Source organism: Grampus griseus (genome assembly GCF_964374135.1).
Source record: "Grampus griseus genome assembly, chromosome: 3".
Lineage (NCBI taxonomy): Eukaryota > Metazoa > Chordata > Mammalia > Artiodactyla > Delphinidae > Grampus > Grampus griseus.
Window position 1 is genome coordinate 101,414,230 of NC_139019.1, and position 23,677 is coordinate 101,437,906.

Below are 23,677 nucleotides of genomic sequence, written 5' to 3' on the forward strand. Positions count from 1 at the left end.
ATTGATTCTAATTGTTATTGTATTGTAGCCTACTCCAGTGGGTGCAGTTCAGCAAGATCCTGCTCTGTCATCAAACAGAGAAGCACATCAACACAGAGATAAGATACAACAATCCAAAAATCAGGTTTGCTGCCCTTTTAGATATGAAATGTCTTAATTTGCTTCTGTATTACCTTCTCACAGTTTATAAATATATTTGGTGTTTTATCATGTGCAGATGACAGCTTTATATGTGTATGCATTTGCGTGTATACATACTTGTATATACGTATTGAAGGATTGAAATACATGTTTTTTTCTTTTATAAAGCAGACTATATACACACATATTAAGGATAGAAAATGCATATATTTTCAATAGCTAGACTCTTTGCCCTAATGTTCACATTAAAAATGTTTAATCATAAATCCTAATTAGTGGTATAAGTTAGTATAATAAACTTTGAGCAATGTTTGATATTCTGTTAGAATGGAAGTATCTGGATACCCTGTTGGAATGAATTGTAATAGCAGTTGGTCTTTCTAACTATAGTCTAGTTTAGTGAACTAAATTATCTACTGGGTTCCTGTTATTTGAAAACTACTATTCTCCACAATGCAGAAATTCAGAAGTAAGGAAAACATATAACCTGTAAGAAATGATTTTGTAATCAGTGGCTAAGACCTCTCTCAGCCTCTGGAATCAGTCATACCTGGATATGGCTCGACCCTGGGCAGATTACTTATTCACTCAAAGCCTCAGTTCTCATCTATAAAATAAAAATAATTCATTTAATTCCTAGCATATAGTAAGCTTTCATTAAGTCTCAACTCTCGTGGCTGGTATTACTGTTATCATTATTACAATAAATTCACAAATAACTACATTACAATGCAGAATAAACTCTACCATAGGAAATACATTAATAAAGTGCCAAGGAGGATCATTGGAATAGGTAGGATCTATAAAGATTTTATGGCAAAGATAGCTTTTGAGATGAGCCTGAAGAATGAATGGAATTTTTAAAGGCAGGTGAAGGAATAAGAGCATTTTGGGGAGAGTGAACAGTAAAAAATATAAAGCAGAAGTTTATAAATGTAGAATATGTTTGAGGAGAAATAAGCAGTTGGCTTGGAGCAGAGAGTAGGCTCAAGACAAGGCATAGAAGATTCATTGAAGAGTTTGTATTTCCTGGGTAAGGTATATTGGAAGCTGTTGAAATTTTTGAACAACGTTTTCACTCTTCTTATTTTTGTATAAGGAAGCTTTATTGAATCCTTTTGACGTAAAAATTTTTGCTGTCACCCTGAGTTAAACAGGCCTTTAGAATTTTGGGTTATAACCCTTTTTGGAGGAGGATAGTGTGTTATCCTTTTTGTATCCCATCAGGGTTCAGGTGAAGGTTAAATAAGAAATGAAATCAAAGAAAAAACACAACTTATTAAAAATAATAGCCAAATAAAATGCTGCATTTAAGAAATATTTAACAACATTATGCTTTAAAGTATAGAGAATTTAAAAAGATTAGTTTTATAATTCACCTTAGAAAAATTGGGACAGTAAAGGGTATTATATATAAATTACTTCCAATATAAATTACAACTTGTTGATAGCTTGAGTACTCTGATAAGATGCTGTATATAGAAAGAAATGGGAGAAATCAAAACTTGGAGTTTGTGTTTTATAAATCAGTTAATTTCTCAAATGTACGTGGAAGAAGATCAGTAATTCATGTTCTGTGAAGATCTCCACTTGAGCTGTTAGGTATTGTAATAAGTGAAACTCTTCTTTTATTGTTGAGTTAAATTTTTGTTGAAATAAATTTAAATGTTTTAAAGGTTAACTTTCTACATGTTTCATATATATCTTGCTAGCTCGATTGCCAGCTCACTGAGGGTGGGAACCATATTTTGTTGATGTAGTACTTGTTGCACTAAATGTAAGGAGTCAGTTTTTTTCTCAGGAAATCCTTTAGGATAGCTTACATATTGAATTTGAAACCAGGACATGCAGATTCTTACCATGATAGAAACATTGTATATCTAGAAAAAATTTCTTAACTATCTGTGATGCAGTAAACAGCTTAAGTTGTGTGATAAACCCATAGTTCAGAATCCCAAAAGAAGAAAGATTAATTCTTTAAATGTCTGAAACCTTTGTAATGTCCCCAGATAAACAGTTGTAACTTAGAGTCAATGGTTGAAGTTCAGGGAATCTGGAAATTTTACAGAAAATGTTGGGTGCATGCAAATGTTTATCCTGAGGCGAGGTTGCATAGCTCTTACTGTCTTCTTAAAAGGTCCATGGTTCCCAAATGTTGCCTGCTGTCCTACGCAACATTTAGATCTTTGTCTCTCTTTTAGTATGATTTTCATTCTTTCATCTTGTTAAGATTTGGTCTTGTCTAATTTATTTCACTTTAACCCTACAAATATGCTAAATTCTGGTGATAAATTTGGAGGATTTAATGAAAAGATATTATAGAACTGTCATAATTGCTTTGATGACATATTTCATGCCAAAGAATGCAGTTTTTCGTTGTACAGTTTAATTTAGGAAGTTTAGTGCCAGAACATATATTCTTTGTGTCCACTTGATTTCAACATCTCTTCCCCTAAAGGGTTACTCTGGTTTCTGATATGCTTAGGCTCCGTATAGCCCAGTGTACTTGGCACTTTGCGGCAAGATTTTCCTTACTTTGGTTGAAAAAGAAAGAAAAGAGCCCTGAAGTCTTTAGAACATAATGTAATTGTGATAAGGAGCTAGGTAGTAATATTGGAAGAGCAGTAGGCTCTCAGTTTAAATCCTTTGTGTACTCTTTGCTACCTCTATGACCTTAGAGAAGTATTTACTGTTTCAGTGTCTTCATCAGTAAAATGAGGGTGATACTGTCTATCTCAAAAATGAGATAACACATATAAAGCAGCTAATGCAAAACCAAACATGTAATAGAAACTTAAATATTGTGTACCTTCCCCCTCTTCTTATTAGTGCTGTCCACATTTTCCTGAAACATAGAAATTGACCCCTATTAAGCAGTTACTCCTAATTCTGTTACTAGATTATTATTAGTTTGTGGTTATTGCCATACAAGTTTGCCAGATCATCTAAAAGCTTCAAGAATTATCAGCCTATTTCATGGAAATGGGTTTCTTAATTTGAACCAGATAAAAAGATCAAGGAGGCAAAGAGATTCATATATGTAAGATTGTCACTTAAAAAAATTATTTACCATATCCTCTTGGTATTCTATATAGCACTTCTCGCTTTTCAAAGAATTTTTCTGTTTTCTTGTATTATCCTCATAATCAGAAACAGGGTACTAAGCAAGAAGAGAAAAGTTTTCTGGGACCTTAAGTATGGCTGTTTGAGTACTATCTTTTTATTCACCTTGCTAGAAGTAGTTCCTCATCAGAAAACTAATGGGGACGTCTACTGTAAGAAAATATAGTGGATGGCTTTTTAAAACATTTCATGGTTTATTTGGAGTACTTTCTTGACCACGTCATTTTTACCTCTCTAGTTTTTGTTAACTTTATAAAGTTAACGAGTGGAGTCTATGATATCTAAAGTCCTTTCACTTCTAAAATTCTGTGATTCTATTTTATTTTTGTGGTTGATCATTACATTATTGTAGCATTTTAACTGAAATCTCTCCATGTTCAATATGCAAAGATAACTGCATCTGTGACTCAGAATAGTAAGGGTATTTTAAATTTCCTTTTATACGATTGTTTTCTATATTATAAGGATGAGATGTTTAACATTTTGGGTTTCTCTTCTTCCATGCATGCCACATGCATTAAATAAATGGCAGTCGGCAGACCACAGGGCAGCTTGGGACTCCCAGCAGGCAAATCCCCATCATTTGAGAGCTCACCTTGCAGCAGACAGACATGGTGGCTCGGTACAGGTATTTTCTGATTTTTGCATGAGTGATTATTTCCCAAATCTATACAACTAACCCTTTTTGGAACTCATGGCATGATTTCATATCCTAATGAAAATCTTGTTGCTGAACCTCCATAATTCTATTCCTTTGTATTTAACCAAAAAGCAGAATTAACATGGTCTAGCAAGACCACCAGGGATACTAAGATTTTGCCTTTGTTCATTTTTGCAAGCATATGCAACAGTATTTAAGTAAGTTGTACTCACAATAGGTTAGAAAAACAAAATGTATTACTTGAAATATGTGTTAAACTTGATTTTCCAATAATAAGCTCAGTCTTTTTTCATGCTTTAAGTAATAGAACATTTTTTATATCTTTTCCCTTTCATTGATTTTGCCTCCTTCAAACTTAGTTAAGTAGATATCTAACTTTTTCATCCTCAGTCCTTAGAATGTACTTTCTGATTAATTGGTCAAATAAACATGACCCTAATTTTTTTTTTTTTTTTTTTTTTTTTTGCGTTATACGGGCCTCTCACTGTTGTGGCCTCTCCTATTGCGGAGCACAGGCTCCAGACGCGCAGGCTCAGCGGCCATGGCTCACGGGCCCAGCCGCTCCACGGCATGTGGGATCCTCCCGGACTGGGGCACGAACCCGTGTCCCCTGCATCAGCAGGCGGACTCTCAACCACTGCACCACCAGGGAAGCCCCGTGACCCTAATTTTATCATTACATATTTTGTTTGTACTTGGAGAAAATAGCACATGGAGAAAATAATTTCAAGGACAAGTATTTATTAAATATTTCCCTCAACTTTCTGGATATTTACAAAAATTTAAAGCTGTCCCTTATTCTTTTTGATGTGTTCCTTTTTCCCCCGTTTTCTATATATTTAGAGATAGATACTATATTCTGCCCTCACATGCCCCCCTAAATTTTAACCTTTTGTATGTATTATAAAAATAGAAAAAGATTACTGAGTCTCTTATTTCTTTTAAAAATGTCAGTTTAAGGTACTCTGAATGCTGGTTTAAAGAAATTGAGATGATAAATGTTATCTTAATCCATTTCAATCTAGAACCTAGATTTGATTTTTTTTCTCCACATATTTCCACTTGAACAATTTTCTATTATGTTTTACCAAATTTGCATTTTTCTTAGTATGTATATATACATATACATACATATATATATATACACACACACACACATATGTAATCTGAATCTATGCTTGGGTTTTATTCTTTATTGATTTGAATTCTAAAAGATCAGTTCTTACTAGTTATCCTGTTTTTCCCATCTTTAACTTTTAGAGGTAATTTAAATTGTGAAACCAAGTATTTTTTAAAGAACTTCGTAGTCTATGGAACTTTCAGTCATGTGTGTAACACAAGTATTTGAATAGCGCTGTCAAAGTCTAGAGTGAGGAATTCAGAGGCAAGGGTGCCTGAATTGTAAAGTTTTTTGTGACCCAAATTCATATCACTGGAAAGTTAATTGAGAAAATTATGTTTAATTCCCATAAACACAAACTGGATTGTGTATGTATCTGTGTACGTTTATGTGTTTCTAAGTGTTGTATGTTTTTATAGCAGGTGTCTTGCTCAGTGTTCAGGGAATTCTGTAACAATTAAGACACTATTAGAAAGCTTTCCTACCACTTCTGTACCATTACCACAAATTTATCTTTAGTTTTTTCTTACTTCGTGGAATTCCCAGAGATGGCTCATGGGATCTCTTTGGACTGTCAAAGGGTGAATGAGTTTGATTATTGGCTCATCACTCAAAAACTTTGTTCTATTTTTTCACATGTTCTCAAAGATATATTTCAACTCTGCTCATGTCTCATCATCTCTTTAAAACTTTACTGCCTTGTAGAGATTACATCTGGCTTCATTCTAATATTCCGTAAGTGATCAGTTTACTTACTAGAATTCTGGTAATACATAAGTAAGACAAAAAATTTTACACTATTTTTCATTTACTTCCTGAATTAACTAACTTGATGTGATGAACATTAAGGTAGTTTTACTGTCATGAAGAATTTCCTAGCAGCCTAGGTAAGATCATGCCTGAATCTTGCCCCACTCCAAAATGTTGAATTTATTTATAATTTTTATCCTACCCACTTTCAAAATTTGAAAAGTTATAATATGACACTGGTATAATTGGAAATTGTAATGAAAATCTAATGAAATTGTAATTTAAAAATTAATAATAGAGGAAATAAAAATACCTTAAATCTGAGCTTATATGATTATTACAATAATTAAATACTATATTTGACTTTGAATGAAGGAAGAAAGGAAAACAATGTGTTCTTTCATTCTCATTATCTGATAAAGAGAAAAATCTTTTTACTAATACAAAAGTATGAGTAGAATTTGCCTTGAGGTTCTTTGTTCTATGGTTCTTAAACCACCTGTTGGACAATGTTCAAGTATTGGCTTTGCAAGAAATATAAAGACTTTAAATGGCAATTGAAAAAATTATCCTCAACAAATACTAAGGCCATATCATCAAATAGTTTCTCAGGAAAGACATTTCCAAAATAAGTAGGTTGGTATCTGTTAATAAAATGTATGCCAGCACCTCTTGCCTTTTTGACTGGACCTACAGAAAAATCCTCAGATACTCATTATTTCACATGTTCTTTTAATAGGAACTGCACGTTGGAGTCTACATTTGAACTCCTTATCTTTTCACAATTATTATGTATATTATTGCAGATCAGACATATAGGTTACCAAGTTGATTTAATTGTGGTGAGCAGCATAAGCATAAGTTCAAATTCTGTACCTTAGATTATTCATCAGTGACATGGAGATAATAATAGCTCTACCTTATGGTTTTGTTGTGAGAATTTTTTTAAAAAGTATTTAGCACAGAGGCTGGGGCTTAGGAAGTACTAAATAGTAGAATAATCTATTGCTTTTGCAAATTAGGAAACTTGACTAGTATTTTTTTTTTTTGCGGTACGCGGGCCTCTCACCATTGTGGCTTCTCCCGTTGCGGAGCACAGGCTCCGGACGCGCAGGCTCAGCGGCCATGGCTCACGGGCCCAGCCGCTCCGCGGTATGTGGGATCTTCCTGGACCGGGGCACGAACCCGTGTCCCCTGCATCGGCAGGCGGACTCTCCACCACTGCGCCACCAGGGAAGCCCTTGACTAGTATTTTTATCCATCTCTGAGAAGTGAAGTATAGAGATACAGCCAAACGAATGCATTGTGAAATGGGATTTATCTAATTTTATTCTTTCTCTTTAGTGAAATCATGTTAATTTACTAACCAGAAGGATAATGCTATACATTTGATAAACTTTTCCCACTTAAGAGACTACGAATAATATTCAAATACCTTAAAGAGTTTATTTTGAATCTGTTCTTGGCTTTTATATGTTTTGGAAAAGCTCTTAGGGGAACAAGTATGCCCCCTCCTGCTCCCCTTAGAATCACTGGTAATAAATATGGCTGAGAAGCCTAGACCTACCACTTTCAGTTTCTTGGCTATTCATTATTCAGCAAATATATATAAATGTCTACTGGGTGCTCGGCACTGTGCTAGGTTCTTTGAATAAAAGGGAGAATAACAAATATGGTGCCTGTCCCCGTGGAGCTTTCAGTTAATGGGAAAGGCTAATAAACAGGCAGTGTGATAAGTGGAGAAAATACAAGGTGCTATGAGAATATATAGTAGAAGCACCTAACTTGGGTTTAGCGGGTTAAGCTTTCCTGGAAAAAAATGGTATTACTTATATTCTATTTTTTTACACACTTTCAGTGAAGAATCAGTAGGGCTTAGCAGTCGAAGAAGGTAGAAGGGGTTAAGAAAGGGAGTGTACCAGGCAGAGAAAACAACATACCTAAGACTGTGGAGGAGAGATTGACAGATTGAGGAATTAAATGCAGTTTGGTCAAGCTGGTACGTATTGAGAAATGAGACTGACAGGTAGGCAGGAGGCAAGTCGTGAAGGACCTAAAAGGTCTTGTTATTAAATTTGGACTTTGGTCTGAGGGTATTGGGTAGCCATAAAGAGAATTAGATAGAGAACTAATTTGATTAGGTTAGTATTTACAAAGCTTACTTTTGCTGGAGACTAGATTGAAGGGAGACAAGTCTAAGGCAAGGACACAACTCTCAAAAGTCCACAGCTGAGGAGAGATGATGTGTAGTGGAGATGAAGAGAAATAAAAGGACTTGAAAGATAATTAGAAGATACAATTTAGTTGGGTATGGGGGTTGAGGGAAAGGGATGGGTCAGTTATCCCTCTCTGATATTTTCTACCTGGCAAATCAGGATTTCCAAAATTAGGTTTTAAAATGTACCGCTCGCAGCAGATAATACTAGTCTCTAATTCCACTGTGTTGAGCCTTTCACTGTAACACAGTCCATGGAGCTCGATGCTGACTAAAAATCTGATCCAAAAAAGGCTGAGAGGGCATGGCAAGCAGAGGGAGGAAGACAGCTGTTAAGGGCACTACTATTTTACATGGTATGGGATACCTTCTGATTGTTTGGAAAGCTCCTCTGCTTTGCATTTAAGGAACAATGTGACACTGGGGAAAAAAGGACAGAATCACAAGTGGTGCAGATGTGGTATGCAGCCAGAATAACATTATGAAATGTAAGAATAACATTAATTGTTGTAATAAGCAGTCTGATGTTTTAGTCGGTGTCACTTCAGAAATACAGATACAGGTGATGATAACAGAAAAAGAATTAGACACATGTATCCTGAAACGGTAAGGAAACATATGTGATTAAAAGTCAGAGGAGTAATAGATGTCATATCTGAGTCAGTTCTCCATCATGCTAATTGTTAATGCAGACTTTCTAAAATGTTTCAGATAACCAGTTTCAGTTTTCTTTATCAAGTCTTTGAAAACACTGAGGTACTAACAAGGAAAAGAATTGAGTAACTAGAACAGTCATATCTTTCTATTCATTGTTTTCTGGGGTACTGAAGTCTGAATAAGAGAGGCAGTTGTGGAAGGGGAGTAGTTGCTGCCTTTATTACATAAATAATTTCCAGTTCATCTTTTTTATTTAGTTTAGGGAATTCCTTGTTTAGTTATAATTGGGGTAAATCAGCATTACGCATTTGTTTCGATATTCTTTTTTTTTTTTTTCCTGGCAGTAAAGAAAGATTTTAATAACTACTGTAGTAGGGAAGAGAATATAGTGTAAACTGAGCTCGCTTTTCCCAAAACAAAAGGCAGGAGACTTTTTAAGTGCTGTGGTTTTCTCGACTAAAAATATATATTCACAACCCAGAAGTTTAGAGTTATGTTTAATTCGGCAGGAGGTTTTAGGATGTCAAGCCCAGAAGGCAGCATGTCAAGTAACCCTTAGAGAACTGCTCCAAGGAGGTGATGGGGGGAGCTAGGATAAATAGGAGTTTTGCAGCAAAGGACAGGTAGTGTGAACATCAAAAGATTATTGTTAATTAAAGAAAACCAGATATCTCAAGTTAAGGAATTTAGCACTTTGCCAGTAACATCTCGAAAGACTGAAATACTCAAATAGAGTGCTCTGCTTAATACTTCTGTAAGTGAGCATTAGATTGAGAATCCGTTTTGGTTTCTCTTTTGTTGAAAGTCACTGAGAATGTCACTGGGCCTTTGGATTATCAGTTGGAATATCAAGAATATTAATTGTAACTCTATAGCTTTTAGAATATGTTAGAAAGTTGGTTTCATATAGTTATGTGAACCCTAGCACAGGTCCAGTAAACTCTTTGGAAGTTACTCTTTTAACTATATCTTATTTACTAGTGTGCTTTCTTATAGATGACTTTTAGAAAAAGCTGAGTGGGTAAGTAAAATAGGTAATCTTTTAATATTTCTAATATATTTATTGGATAGATGAAGATCTGGTTAATTAATATATTGTGCCTCTACTGAGCGCTTGGTAACACTCTTCAAGACTCCAAATTAGGAAGATAGTAGTGTAACTAATTTGAATTAATTATATTTGGAAACTGTATTAATTGGCCTTTTGACATGGTTGATCACAAAGATACCATGTGTTATCTTTGTACTCAAGTCCGTGAGAATGACTTCTTTTGGAATTAGATTGGGCAGGCAGCCATTAAATGGACCATTGTTTTTCTCCCACGCTTAGCTGCACGCTGTTTCCCCACCGCCTCCCCTTCAATTCTGATACAGTGATAGTAAAACTTGGCCTAGTTGCCTTTTATTATAAACCTCTTAAAACGAGAATTGCACCGTTTCTTATCAAGTGGGAATAACAGAAATTTTCTTTAAGAACAAGAACAGCAGCAACAAAAACCCTGAATTTTCTTTTGAAATGTCAAACCTCAAGGCATCTGTGATTTTTAGATATACTTTTGTTAAGGAGCCTGATAAACACTAATATTTCAGAGATTCTTATATTCTAGTGTGAGTTATAATTCTAGAAATGTCACCTAAATAGAATCATTCTTCAAAATTTGGCTTACAAAAATAAGCCAAATTTTGGTTTCCAGGAAGATATTGACATATTATTTATAATATTATGTCTTTGGTTCTTCCTCTAAAATCTGTTTGCAAAAAGACCACTAATTTTCTTAAGTGGAAACAATTTTAATGCTGTGATACATTCTCACATCACTACTTTTAAGTGGGTCAGCTTCACAGAACTCTGTCACCACATTGATTCTCTTCTGACCCTGGGATATTGGCCTTTACTCAGAGGGTTAGGGAATCTGGGAAGCCCAGGGAAAATTACATTAAAAAAATTCATAAAGTCAGATGTTACTTCCTTTTGATCTGGTTCTGATCAGCGAAGAATGAAGCTTGAAACATTTCACTAAAATAAAGACTGTTAAAGTCACTTATGACTGTGTGTGAAGTGACATAAATCAGATTTTATAATTATAATGCATATATAGTTACTGTTGCTGGAAATTTAGAGTACTTGAGTTTCAAATTTTCATTTGTGCTGCTTAAGTAGGGGAAGATACTTTTGGGGAGCTGCCTATAAGTTGAGGGGGCCTCCCTCCACCTATTTAGGGCCATTGAACAAAAGTGGGAAAAGAAACCCATTGAATAATTATTGTTAAGGAAAGAACAATGGAAATTGTTCAGTGAACTGTTTCGATTATCCACTACATGCAAGGCACTCTGCTAGTTAAAGGTGGTGGAGAATACAAAAGTATAGGATAAGAATTCTGCTAATTCCTTTCCAGTTCATTGCAGAGGCTCTGACATTTTAAAAATTAAGAATAAAGAACCCAATTATATTTAGTAATTACAACAAATAAGTATTTTTTAATGTGTTCAGAAAGAGGGAGAATTTTAAGAGAAAAAATTGACACAGAGCCACAGAGATCAGTAGAATGACAGAAAGGAGGAAGCAGGTGCCACAGAAGCAGAGAGGGCGACTTAGACATAGGAGTATTCCTCCCATTGGATTGCCTCTAAAGATGATGAAGGCAGTTTTACATTTTCAGCTGTAGGCACAAATGCATTTCTAAGTACTTGTTCCATATAGGATGTATATAAATCATGACTTAATCTAGATACATTGATTGATTTCTGGTTATTCTTCTTGAGTTGGTGGGGAGAGAGCATATTTCTCCAAACTAGACTATTAAGTCCACAAGGGCAGGGATGTTTGTCTCTCTTGTTTACTATGGTATTCCAAGTTCCTAGAGCAGTGCCTGACGTGTTGTAGCCTCTTTGAACTTAAGTTTTAGAAATATGTGGGCTTCCGTAAATGGAAGTCTTAAGTCTAGTAGTCACCTGTCAACTCTGATGCTTAGGCCCTTGGTACATTATAAAGAGATCAGGTAGAGAAAACATTAAAAATGATTCTTAGATTTTGAGCCTGGAGGTCTGGGAAGAGGCTAGGGCTTTAACAGAAATAGGAACTATAGGGAAAGTAACAGATTTAAAAGGGAGTATGATAAATTAGGTTTTAGAAATACTGAGTGAGGTGCCAAACTTGGTCTAGCCAACTGGCCATGTGGGTGAGTGGTGAGGCTCAGGGAATCCTTTACATAGAGATGACAGTTGAAGCCACACTTTAGGTCAGACTGACAGTAATAATGATGGCCACCATTTGTTGAACTCTTACTATATGCCAGTCACTGCGCTTTATATATTAATTTCATTTCATCCTGATATCAACCTTATTAAATGGATACTTCTGTTTCCAATTTCATAGTTGAGAACACTGAGGTTTAGCAATGTAAGATGTCTTTCCAGGGTCACATAGCTGGTAAGTGGTAGAACTAGGTTTTGAATCTAGATTCGTCTTACTCCTAAGTTATTAGCTGGTGCCAAGTCATAGGGAGATGTACAGGCAAATGAAGACTGAACAAAGACTATTAACATATTTTCTAGGAATCATTGGCAACCTTCAAATAAACTCTTAGTTGAGTTCTGATGTGGGGACAGAGTGTAGATTGGGAGGAGTTAAGGAATAAATGGAGAATTTTATAAAAATGGAAGTGGTAAGTTAAGACAATAGTTTTCAAGAAGTTTGGAGGAAAACAAGAGATAAGACAGTAAGGTCACTTTGTAGGACCAAGAGAATTTGGGAGTTTTGTTATGGTTTTTATCTTGCTTTAAGATTTCATACATGCATGCATGTATTCATTTATTTCAACAAATATTTATTGAGTGCCTATTCTGTGCCAGATAGAGTGGGGAGATCTCTTGGGGAACAACACAAGGCTTTTGCTGTTATGGAGCTTAATTTTTTTTTGTTTGTTTTTAAAGAAGGTGTTGGGGGTAGGAGTTTATTAATTTATTTTTGGCTGTGTTGGGTCTTCGTTTCTGTGCGAGGGCTTTCTCTAGTTGTGGCAAGCGGGGGCCACTCCTCATCGCGGTGTGCGGGCCTCTCACTATGGCGGCCTCTCTTGTTGCGGAGCAGAGGCTCCAGACTCGCAGGCTCAGCAGTTGTGGCTCACGGGCCTAGTTGCTCCGCGGCATGTGGGATCCTCCCAGACCAGGGCTCGAACCCGTGTCCCCTGCACCAGCAGGCAGATTCTCAACCACTGCGCCACCAGGGAAGCCCGGAGCTTAATTTTAATGGAGATGGGGGTGGGTATCAAGAAACACATCAATCAGTCAATCAGAAAAACATCAACATGGATAAATGCTATACAAAGAATTAAAAGTGAAGTATAACATGTAAGAGTGTGCCTGCATGGAAGTTCTAGATTGTATGTTGGAAAAGTCCTGTTTTAGAGATGTTCTCTGAGAATCTGAAAGGTAAAAAGACAGACAATAAGCAAGAAGAGAATTCCAGGGAGTGAGAATAGATAGTTCCAAGGCCTTAAGGTAGAAATAACCTTGACATTGGTTGGAGGCTAGTGAGCAAAGGGAAAGTAGAAATAACCTTGACATTGGTTGGAGGCTAGTGAGCAAAGGGAAAGCTATGAGATCAGAGAGGTAGGCAGGATTCAGATCTTGTGGGGCTTTGTAAATTGGAGTAAAGAGTATGGTTGTTTATTTTAAATGAAATCAGGAAGTTGACATTAGAAGAGCTTTAAGCAGAGAATTATGTGTTATCTAATTTACATCTTAAAAGGAGCACCTTGGTTGTTGTGTAGACAATCCATTAACGGGAGGTGGACACGGGTAAAAGCAGACCAGTTAATAGGTTTTTGCTCTTCTTCACTCAAGAGATAATGGTGGTCTGGACTGCAGATCTGGTAGTCATAGAGTGGGGAGGACCGATTAGGTTTGGGGTGTGTGTCAGGGGAGGATTTAACAGGATCTGCTGATGGTTTAAGTCAAAGAGTGGAATCACAGTAACTTCTGGTTTTGGAGCTTGAACAACTGGGTGAATGAATGGGCAACATGAGAGTGAGACCTGAGCATGATTACAGATTGAAATGAAGGATCCATTGGAAGGAACAATATTGAAGTTTCCAAAGGAAGTAATTCATGATGTAGCAAGGTACCAAAAGATACTGGCACACAAGAGGGAACTGATTACGTTAGCCTTAAAAACCAGAGGACAGATTTCAAGATGAAAAGGAAGTAAGTTGCAAAGCAAATAATGAATGACCTTATCTTTAATAAAATGTAGACCTATTAGTATATTCAGTTATGAACAACTGCATACTAATTGTTTTGTGTTCCTCATATTAACTTTCTAATTTAAATACTTTGTTTATCATTGTATAACCTATTACTTTGTGTGTGTGTGTGTGTGTGTGTGTGTGTATTTTTTCTTTTTTGCAGGTTGTAAGTTCTACAAATGGAGAATTAAACACAGATGATCCTACTGCAGGACGTTCAAATGCACCTATCACAGCCCCTACGGAAGTAGAAGTGATGGATGAAACCAAGTATGTATTGGTTTTTCCTGATTTAGTAACTTTTCTTTCTTAAACTGTGCATGTTTGAGATTTATAGTCATTACAGTTATTTAAGGAAATTTTTTTCAAGGAATAGATGCATGCAAAACAAGTGGTATATTTAATTTTTTTAATCACTAAGTTTAAAATAGAGCTATTTCAGTAGATGTTTTAATAATACAAAAATAGTTATTTAAGAACTATGCTCAAATTCTTATTTAGAGTTAACAGCATATTTTTATTTTTAGGAATGTTGATGCATGAAAGTTATTGCTATACTATAGATGCTCATTTTTTCTGTAAACATAAGAATAAATAACTATTAATTTTGTAGTATGCTGCATGTATTAATATTAGTTTTAAGTTACTTTTTTTGGTTAAAGTAAATTATAATAATTCTGCTTGGAAAAAAATTAAGCTTGAAAAACAATGTGATAATTTCAATGTGGGCAGTTTCTGATGATCTCTCTTTCTCTCTCTCTCTCTTTCCTTGTATTTTTTTTTGTGTTTAGCTGCCAGAAAGTGTTGAACATGTGGTGAGTTCTCAAGTGTAGGCAGGCAGAAATAGCTCCGTTGACTGTAATTTCAAAGATTTAGCACCATTTTGTGTTTTTTAAAAACAAACTTTTCAACATAGAAATTATAATTGGTAAAAGTTGTCCAAAAGTATTTGATGTCATTTACATTAGCTCTGAAAAGCAAGAAATAATTGAGGAGCTCTTTTGCCTGCTGCAACTTTTTTGCTTCAAGTGACATAGATTTGGGGGCACTTTTTTATTGAGTAGATGATACACCAACCTTGCTTGCGCTTATGTATTTGTTTTGTAACACAAGGCTTTATTTGCTATTTTAAATAGAAAGGCAAGTTTTTGAGTTAAGCTTTCTTTTTTTATTGTTAGTAATTGTTAAATACCCATAGCAATAGTATCACTAAACCACTATTTCACTTACTAATTATATTGCCATTGAATACACATGGTATACATTGACAAATTTCATGATTAACTATAGTGAGAGAGTATTATGAAAAATCCTCATCTAAATAGTTCCTGCTAATTACAGATATTATGAAAAATAATATTCTTATCTGTTGCAATAATGTTGAATTTAAACTATTTTCTTGCCCTTGCCTTTAGTTATAACGCTGTGTTTAAAATGCTTCGCTCAATTTCAGGACAAATTTTGAGTCAGCCTTGGAGTGAATAAAGACAGTTGTTTAAATTAGTAAATTTTGGAACATTTACTCATCTACTCATTATCCAAAGGGAACCTTACATAAGTGCTCATTTGCTGGCTGCAAGATGAGGAAACTTTTGTGGATATTTCTTTTTAAAGAGTAATGATCAAATGTCCATTTTAACCAGTTTGACTGTGGAATTTATTCATGGTCAGTATGACTTAGTTTGGTGGATTTCAGGATATAATTAGTCAGCTACGTACTTGTGTATTTTTATGTCAGAAATAAAAGCAACAGTATATATGTGCTTGTGCAATCCTAAGCACAGTTATAAAGGTGGGTGGCATGTGGCAGATGAGAATGCACATGGCCTTTGCAATTAAACTTAGGTTGTAGAATCCTACTTCTGCCACTGTTCGTTTCCTTCTTCAAGCTTGTTTCTTTTCCTGTAAAATGAGGCTAATAATAGCTGCCTCATAGGTTGTTGAGAAAATTAAATGTGATAAAGCACAGTTATTTTGTCTGGCACATGGCAAGTGCTCAGTTGCCATTATCACCCCTATCTGTTTCTCCCCTTCCGGCTGCCAGTGACCTCTCATCTGTGCTCTTCCCAGGCTTGTGCCTCTTCCGTCAGTGTTCTGTATTTTTACCTTCACACCACTCTTCACTGAAACTGACCCTTCTGTGTCCGCATCCTCCGAGAGACCTGCTTTCCACCAAATCTATTACATTTTTCCATGTATTCATTCAACAGTTACACTGCTTGGATTTCACAAATATCTGATGCTGTCCTTGCCCTTAAGTAGATCATACTCCAGTGGGGGTAATTGCAGTTGTTTTAGCATTTATCAATGTATGATAAATACTATGAAAAAGGTATGAAAAATCCGTTAGAGCTTGTAAAGAAAATGAGTGTTTACTGACAGGATGATCAGAGAATGCCTTTTGGAGGGGGCTTTGAAGAATGCGTAGTAAGTTATTTAGCTGAGATGGGCGTGAGTGTGTGTATTTATGGTTTGGGTTTTTATCTGTAGGTGTTGGAAAATGAGAAAAAGGAAAATGGTGGGAAGGCTCTTCCTGAAGTTGAGGTTCTCTTTTGCATAGAGCGTCAAATCTAGATCACTTGGCAAGGCACCAGGCCCTTCATGCCTTTCCTGGTCTGGCTCCTGCCTGTCTTTCCCAGCCTCATTTTCCATTCTGAAGTCTGTGTTCCGTCAGTTCCTTAAGTTGGCCACTGATATGTTATTCTCTTTATCTATCTCTCACTTCTTGAAACTTCTTGGATTTCTTAAAAACAAGGTCTTTTTTATCTTAAGATCCCCAAGACCTCAACAAATTATTACTAAATAATTGACTACATAATGTAGTGTATCCATACAATGGACTATCAGTTAACAATATAAAAAATGAAATTGAAAACATGATGCTAAGTGACACAAGCCAGACATAAAAGACCACGTATTATATGATCCATTTACATGAAATATCCAGAATAAGCAAATATATAGAGACAGAAAATAAACAGTGATTGCCTCCAGCAGCTTTGAGGAAGATGGGAGTGACTACTGATAGGTTATATAGTTTCTTTATGGAGTGAAGAAAATGTTTTGAAGTTAAGTAGCGGTGAGGGCTGCAAAACTCTTTGAAAATATTAAAAACCACTGAATTGTACACTTTAAAAAGGTGAATTTAATGATGTGTGAATTATATCTGAATAAAGCAGTTATTTAGAAAAATGGATAGCAATCCATGATTTCAGTGAAGCTTTATTCCAGATGGGTTACAGACATCCTCAGAACTTCCCTAACTCTTCACTAGTTAAAAACTCTTTTAAAACACACAACATTTTGTCTTGTCTCTAATCAGGGTTATTCTGACGTTCCTACAGGCTTATTATTGCATTCCTTATATCCTCTTAGTCTGTGATTAAGAAACGTGAGCATGATTTCTTTTTCTAAATTGCATCTAATGCTTCTCTTCTCTCTTCCACCATTTTGTGGGTAGCTAGAGACCTGCTTAGAATTCTTTTTCAGAATTTGTTTCCTACTTCCTTCTTTTCTTCTTGCCTCTGATTGGCAGAGAGCCCTCTCACCCCATCTCATTACTAGAATGTATTCTACAACAGATATTTTAGAGTCTCATGTTTCCTAGAATAGTACCTCATGGGGTAAATGTATGATTTCCAAGTGATGGAAAATAGTCTCTTCCCCCAAGATAAAGTGGCTCCTTCATTAGTAATGAGATTTTGCCTTACCTTTTTTTACTATAGTGGAGAATTTTTTTTTAAGGCAGGTGATACAAATGATAGCACCCTCATCATTTCTTCCAGGAATTTAGGAGAACAAGGCTTCCTTTAAGTTTAGTTATTGAGTTTTTAAGTATTGTGAAGTCACCTTTTTTCCTTTGTTTCTCTGTTTCTCTTTTATTCCCCCTTTCCATCATTTCCTGAACAGTTATTGTGTGTTTGGTAATATGATGATTATGAAGATAAGTCAAGGCCCTTTCGTTCCATTAGAGAAGATAGTAAGTACACCGGTGACTTTTACATAGTGGTTCTCACCCTGGCTTCATACCACAATCATCTGGGGAGTTTTAAAAATATGCCAATACTTAAGTTGTACTTTCTGAGTGGTAGGGTCTGGTTACCAGTATTTTTTTTTTTTTTTTTTTTTTTTTTTTTTTTTTGCGGTACGCGGGCCTCTCACTGTTGTGGCCTCTCGCGTTACGGAGCACAGGCTCCGTGCAGGCTCAGCGGCCATGGCTCACGGGCCCAGCTGCTCTGCGGCACATGGGATCTTCCCGGACCGGGGCACGAACCCTTGTCCCCTGCATCGGCAGGCGGACTCTCAACCACTTGCGCCACCAGGGAAGCCCACCAGTATTTTTAAAATGCCTTTAAGCCAATTCTAAGGAGCAACCAGGATTGAGAATCACTGGTCTAAAGCAAGGTATTATAGGATTAGCAGTATGGAGTTCAGAGACTGGAGTATGCACTTCTAGCTGAAGATCAGGAAGTCTTCGTGGGTAAGGATACATTTGCAGTAGTTCTCAAAGATGAGTATGATTTGGCAAGGGAATGTGGGTCAGAGAGAAGAAGAGGTTGAGCGACAATGTGGAGCAAGGAAAGAATGGGTTAGTTTGAGTAGTAACCCGTGCACATAGAGAGTGTGAATATATTAATGGGAACTGAAATAGGCTAAGTGCCCAATCTCCAAGGGCCTTTAGTAGCACGTTAAAATATAAATAAATTGGACATGATCTTTCTTAGCACAAGGAAGCATGCTCTGGGTTTTAAGCCAAGAAATGGTATAATCAGATTGAATCTTAAGAAAATTAATTCAGCAGCAGTTTGAGACTTATGTTGCTTCCTGGGTTTCTCAGATTGCAGGAAATCTCCATTCCCTCCTTCCCTGCCTCCCTTCCTCCCCCCTTTCCTTCCTTCCTCCTAAAGTACAGGCTGCCTGGTAAGGAAGGCTGATGGAGGATGAGACTGAGAGGAGAGTAGAAGTAGGTTGGAACCAAATTTTAAAAGCTGTGTGGACTTAATGCCTCAGACAGTGGAGAACCATTGCTGAGATTTAAGAGGAAAAGGGCATGGCCATATTATGATGGGGGAAGTTTGGATGGCAGATTGGAGAGAGGAGGGTCTTACGCTAGAAGTCAGTTAAAAGGCTCTTAGCCGTGGTGGAGGCAAGAAGTTATGAAATAAGCCAGCATGAGAGTGTGGGGAGATTTTAAGTCATTTCAGACTTGAGGAACTAATTGCACGTGGATGGAGAGGAAGAAATGGAAGGTGAGGATGGGTCTGCAGGTTCTTAGTTAGAGTAGTTACATGGTCTTGCTCTCTAATCTAAACTTAATTGCCTAACCAAACAGTTTCTCATTTTTATAATCAAGAGACCTAGAGAAATGAAATTACATTTCAAGTATGAGTTTTAAGGGGAAAAATCCTTTGTCAATGAACTAAAGTTTAGACGTCATGAAAGATATTTTCTATATACTCATCAACGAGACGAGGAGAGGCTAGGTTCTGAAGTCCTAAGTGGGTGGGGTCTGGCAGGTACCAACAGTCCCTCAACCAGTGGATGAGCCAGTGAGTCATTATAGGGACAGATAAGCACTTCAGATCCAATAAACCCACATATGTATGGTCACCTTATTTTTGATAAAGGAGGCAAGGATGTACAATGGAGAAAAGACAGCCTCTTCAATAAGTGGTGCTGGGAAAACTGGACAGCTACATGTAAAAGAATGAAATTAGAACACTCCCTAACACCATACACAAAAATAAACTCAAAATGGATTAAAGACCTAAATGTAAGGCCAGACACTATCAAACTCTTACAGGAAAACATAGGCAGAACACCCTATGACATAAATCACAGCAAGATCCTTTTTGACCCACCTCCTAGAGAAATGGAAATAAAAACAAAAATTTAAAAATGGGATCTAATGAAACTTAAAAGCTTTTGCACAGCAAAGGAAACCATAAGCAAGACAAAAAGACAACCCTCAGAATGGGAGAAAATATTTGCAAATGAAGCAACTGACAAAGGATTAATCCCCAAAATTTACAAGCAGCTCATGCAGCTCAACATCAAAAAAACAAACAACCCAATCCAAAAATGGGCAGAAAATCTAAATAGATATTTCTCCAAAGAAGATATACCAATTGCCAACAAACACATGAAAGAATGCTCAACATCTAACTAATCATTAGAGAAATGCAAATCAAAACTACAATGAGGTATCGCCTCACACCAGTCAGAATGGTTATCATCAAAAATCTACAAACAATAAATGCTGGAGAGGGTGTGGAGAAAAGGGAACCCTCTTTCACTGTTGGTGGGAATGTAAATTGATACAGCCACTATGGAGAACAGTATGGAGGTTCCTTAAAAAACTAAAAATAGACCTACCATACAACCCAGCAATCCCACTACTGGGCATATACCCTGAGAAAACCATAATTCAGAAAGAGTCATGTACCACAATGTTCATTGCAGCTCTATTTACAATAGACATGGAAGCAACCTAAGTGTCCATTGACAGATGAATGGATAAAAAAAATGTGGCACATATATACAATGGACTATTACTCAGCCATAAAAAGAAATGAAATTGAGTTATTTGTAGTGAGGTGGATAGACCTAGAGACTGTCATACAGAGTGAAGTAAGTCAGAAAGAGAAAAACAAATACCGTATGCTAACACATATATATGGAATCTTAAAAAAAAGAAAATGGTTCTGAAGAACCTAGGGGCAGGGCAGGAATAAAGACGCAGACATAGAGAATGGGAGAATGAACTTGAGGACACAGGGAGGGGGAAGGGTAAGCTGGGACAAAGTGAGAGACTGGCATGGACTTATATATACTACCAAATGTAAAATAGATAGCTAGTGGGAAGCAGGGAGATCAGCTCGGTGCTTTGTGACCACCTAGAGGGGTGGGATAGGAGGGTGGGAGGGAGACGCAAGAGGGAGGAGATATGGGGATATATGTATATGTATAGTTGATTCACTTTGTTATAAAGCAGAAACTAACACACCATTGGAAAGCAATTATACTGCAGTAAAAATGTTAAAAAAAAAGAATGTAAAATCAAGAAGAAACTATTTTAAATTAAAAAAAACCCAGAAACTTCAGATCCAGACAGAGGAACATGCTTCAGTTTCTGGGTAGACTTTTGAGAAGAAAGTATATGACATAAATCCAGGAAGACAAGCCATATTCTCCAAGAAGAAAAGGGCAGTCAGTAACGGGAAATGGTGGTGTGATGTCAATAGGAAAACCTTGGCTATTATCATCTATGTTTTCTACAGAGTTTAGGACGTTGACCCATTATGATTTCTTTTTTCCTACCTAAACAGTATTTCAGGCAACAGCCTTAATGTTCATCAGATGCAGAACTTAACATTTATTCCCAAATGATTTAAGACTAGAGATGTGGCTTCAAAGCTTCAAAGCTTCTAGGGTAGATGATCAGATGTGGCTTCAAAGCTTCTAGGGTAGATGATCAGGTCAGAAGCATGAACCTGACTTGTGAGGGCGTATTGGCTCACTGTAACCACACAAGGAATTATCAAGAAAGAGCCAAGAAAAAGAGAATCATTGACAAGAACATGATTTAAATGTCTGGTCAGCTTATTCTTTCCCCAAGGTAGTTAGTTGTCAGTAGCCTAGATCTGAGGAGACCCTACATGAGGTATAAACTAGTGGATAAGAAAATGTAGCCACTGAGCAGCAAGGAGAGAAAATATCCTTGAAAATTGTAAAGGTGTGAGTTATTTTCTAAGACCAGATAATTTAATTTATTGATAAAGTAACTTGCTCACGTCATCTGTGAAAACTTCTCTATGTGCTGATTCCTGGAATCTGTGCTGTTATTTGCAGTTGTTGTTTCCGATACCACCCGCCCCACAACTGTACCAAGTTAAAATTACGTGGTTTCTTTTTATGCATTTGCCTGCTCTCATGTGAACTGATGACATGGTGTCCACTCAGTATCTCCAGTGGTCAGCTCATTGCATCCAGGATGAGGCCTCATATTTGAAATGGAGACGCGAGAGGGTGACCTGGCAGTTGGATCTAGAAAGCAGTGCTTCTTGTGATTCAGTCCTTTAATAATTTGGTGCAAATCATCTCTCTCCAGAAAAGCTTCCATGGGCACTAAAATCTGTATTTTGTAAGGTTTCACTAGGGTCTGTGGCCCAAGGGTAAGAGCTTTAGCTTTAGAACATGCTTTAGAATTTTGACCAGGTTCTTACTCTAGAAGTTAGTTTCATTTATGAGGCAAATCATTCATTAATTCAATAGGTATTAAATGAGTACCAATTTTGTGCCCATCTGTGGGATGTATCTGTGAGCAAGACCTTAGGAAACTTACATTCTATGTGGAGGTAGATAATAAGTAAATAAATAAATTCAGATTAGTACTATGTACTGAGAGGAAAATAACACGGTCGTTTGTCAGAGTGGCCATATGCAAGAAACTGTTTTAGACTGAGTGCCCAGGGCAATTGAGATGAGACCTAATTCATTAATCACTAAGACTATAAATCAGCTGTTTTGATAATGACTTTTAAGAAGTCAGCCACAAGGTTAATATCAATTTCCTTCTTAACTGCTGTAAGTATATCATATTTTGAGAGCATCTCTGTTCTCTGTACTTGGATGCATTCATATCGCATAAAGTAATGCTGTCCTCTGGTGGTAGTCAGTTTAATAGCATGCCAGCTCTACTTAGGCAAATGGCAAATCTTTTTCAAGGGTGTACTGAATGCAAGGGTGTATTCAGTGGGATTTATTTCTAAAAAATAGATGTCTTTTTTCGATTGCTTTTGATTTTAAAAGGTCTCTACAATTATAATGCATTTGAAGATCTTATTTAATCTTAAATAAATGCTTGGAGTAGTTTTCTGTGTTCAACAATACTTACACAATGGAAGGAAAGATTACCTAGGAAATAGGAAGGACTCAACTCTCAGAACTGAAAGCAGATTAATGATAAAAAATAAATCAGACAAAGTGAAGTGCTAATTCAAGTGTGGTAAAGCTGAGACTTGAACTTGTTCATCAAAACATCTATTATATTCAATTCCCCATTCCAAAAGGCTTATGTATACCTTACAACACTTTATTAGTAGAAAACTTTTTAAAAGAATATACTTTGGAATTTGAAAGGACAAATGACATTATTTAGGAACAGTGAACATTGTTAATAAAACTTTATATTTATTAAACAATAAAGTTCCATTGATATATGCCCATATTCTTAAATTTAATATTCTAATTATTTGGTCTTTCTTTTAAATACCAATTTTTTAATATTTTGTTTTCTACAATATGGACATTTTCTAACTCTTTTCTAAGTTTTTAATTGAAAGATTCTTTTTAGAATAATGATTTTTATCTCCTAGTAGTTTTTTGTTTTGCTTTTTTATTTTAGAAAATATATATAACAGATTTGAGAAAGTATTAGGTACCTAACAGTTAGAAAATTCTGACTTACTTCTCTAAGTCTAGGAAAAATGTATTGTGGCTAGAGTCTTCTTTTATAGTGGTGTCTCTTTTTAAGGCCCTTGATTGGGTAATTTATTTCCATTCTTTCTGGTAGTTACCTCAATAAGAGTAAAACCCGTCAAGATTGATAACGGCACATATTTCTAGTTGAATCTTTATCAGCTGATATATACAATTTTGAATTATTCACATTCCATGGTCTAGTCATTATGTACTACTTGAATGCAATTGTATAATTTGGTTTTGAATGCCCCATAGTGATTTCATAATTATGGCATAAATCACAA

At 36.1% G+C, this 23,677-nt stretch overlaps 1 protein-coding gene across 4 annotated transcripts in view; it reads left to right on the top strand.

The window, feature by feature from the left end:
* CSNK1G3 (casein kinase 1 gamma 3) overlaps positions 1-23,677 on the top strand; it is a 129,114-nt gene that overhangs the window by 101,273 nt on the left and 4,164 nt on the right. For 2 of the 4 annotated variants that reach the window (XM_082652114.1, XM_082652115.1), the window contains exons 10-13: positions 29-124; positions 3,797-3,892; positions 14,074-14,180; positions 14,702-14,725. In XM_082652114.1, coding sequence (XP_082508240.1) covers positions 29-124; positions 3,797-3,892; positions 14,074-14,180; positions 14,702-14,725 — 323 coding nt within the window. The remainder of the gene's footprint in view (positions 1-28; positions 125-3,796; positions 3,893-14,073; positions 14,181-14,701; positions 14,726-23,677) is intronic. The other 2 variants (XM_082652116.1, XM_082652117.1) reach the window with 1 other exon arrangement.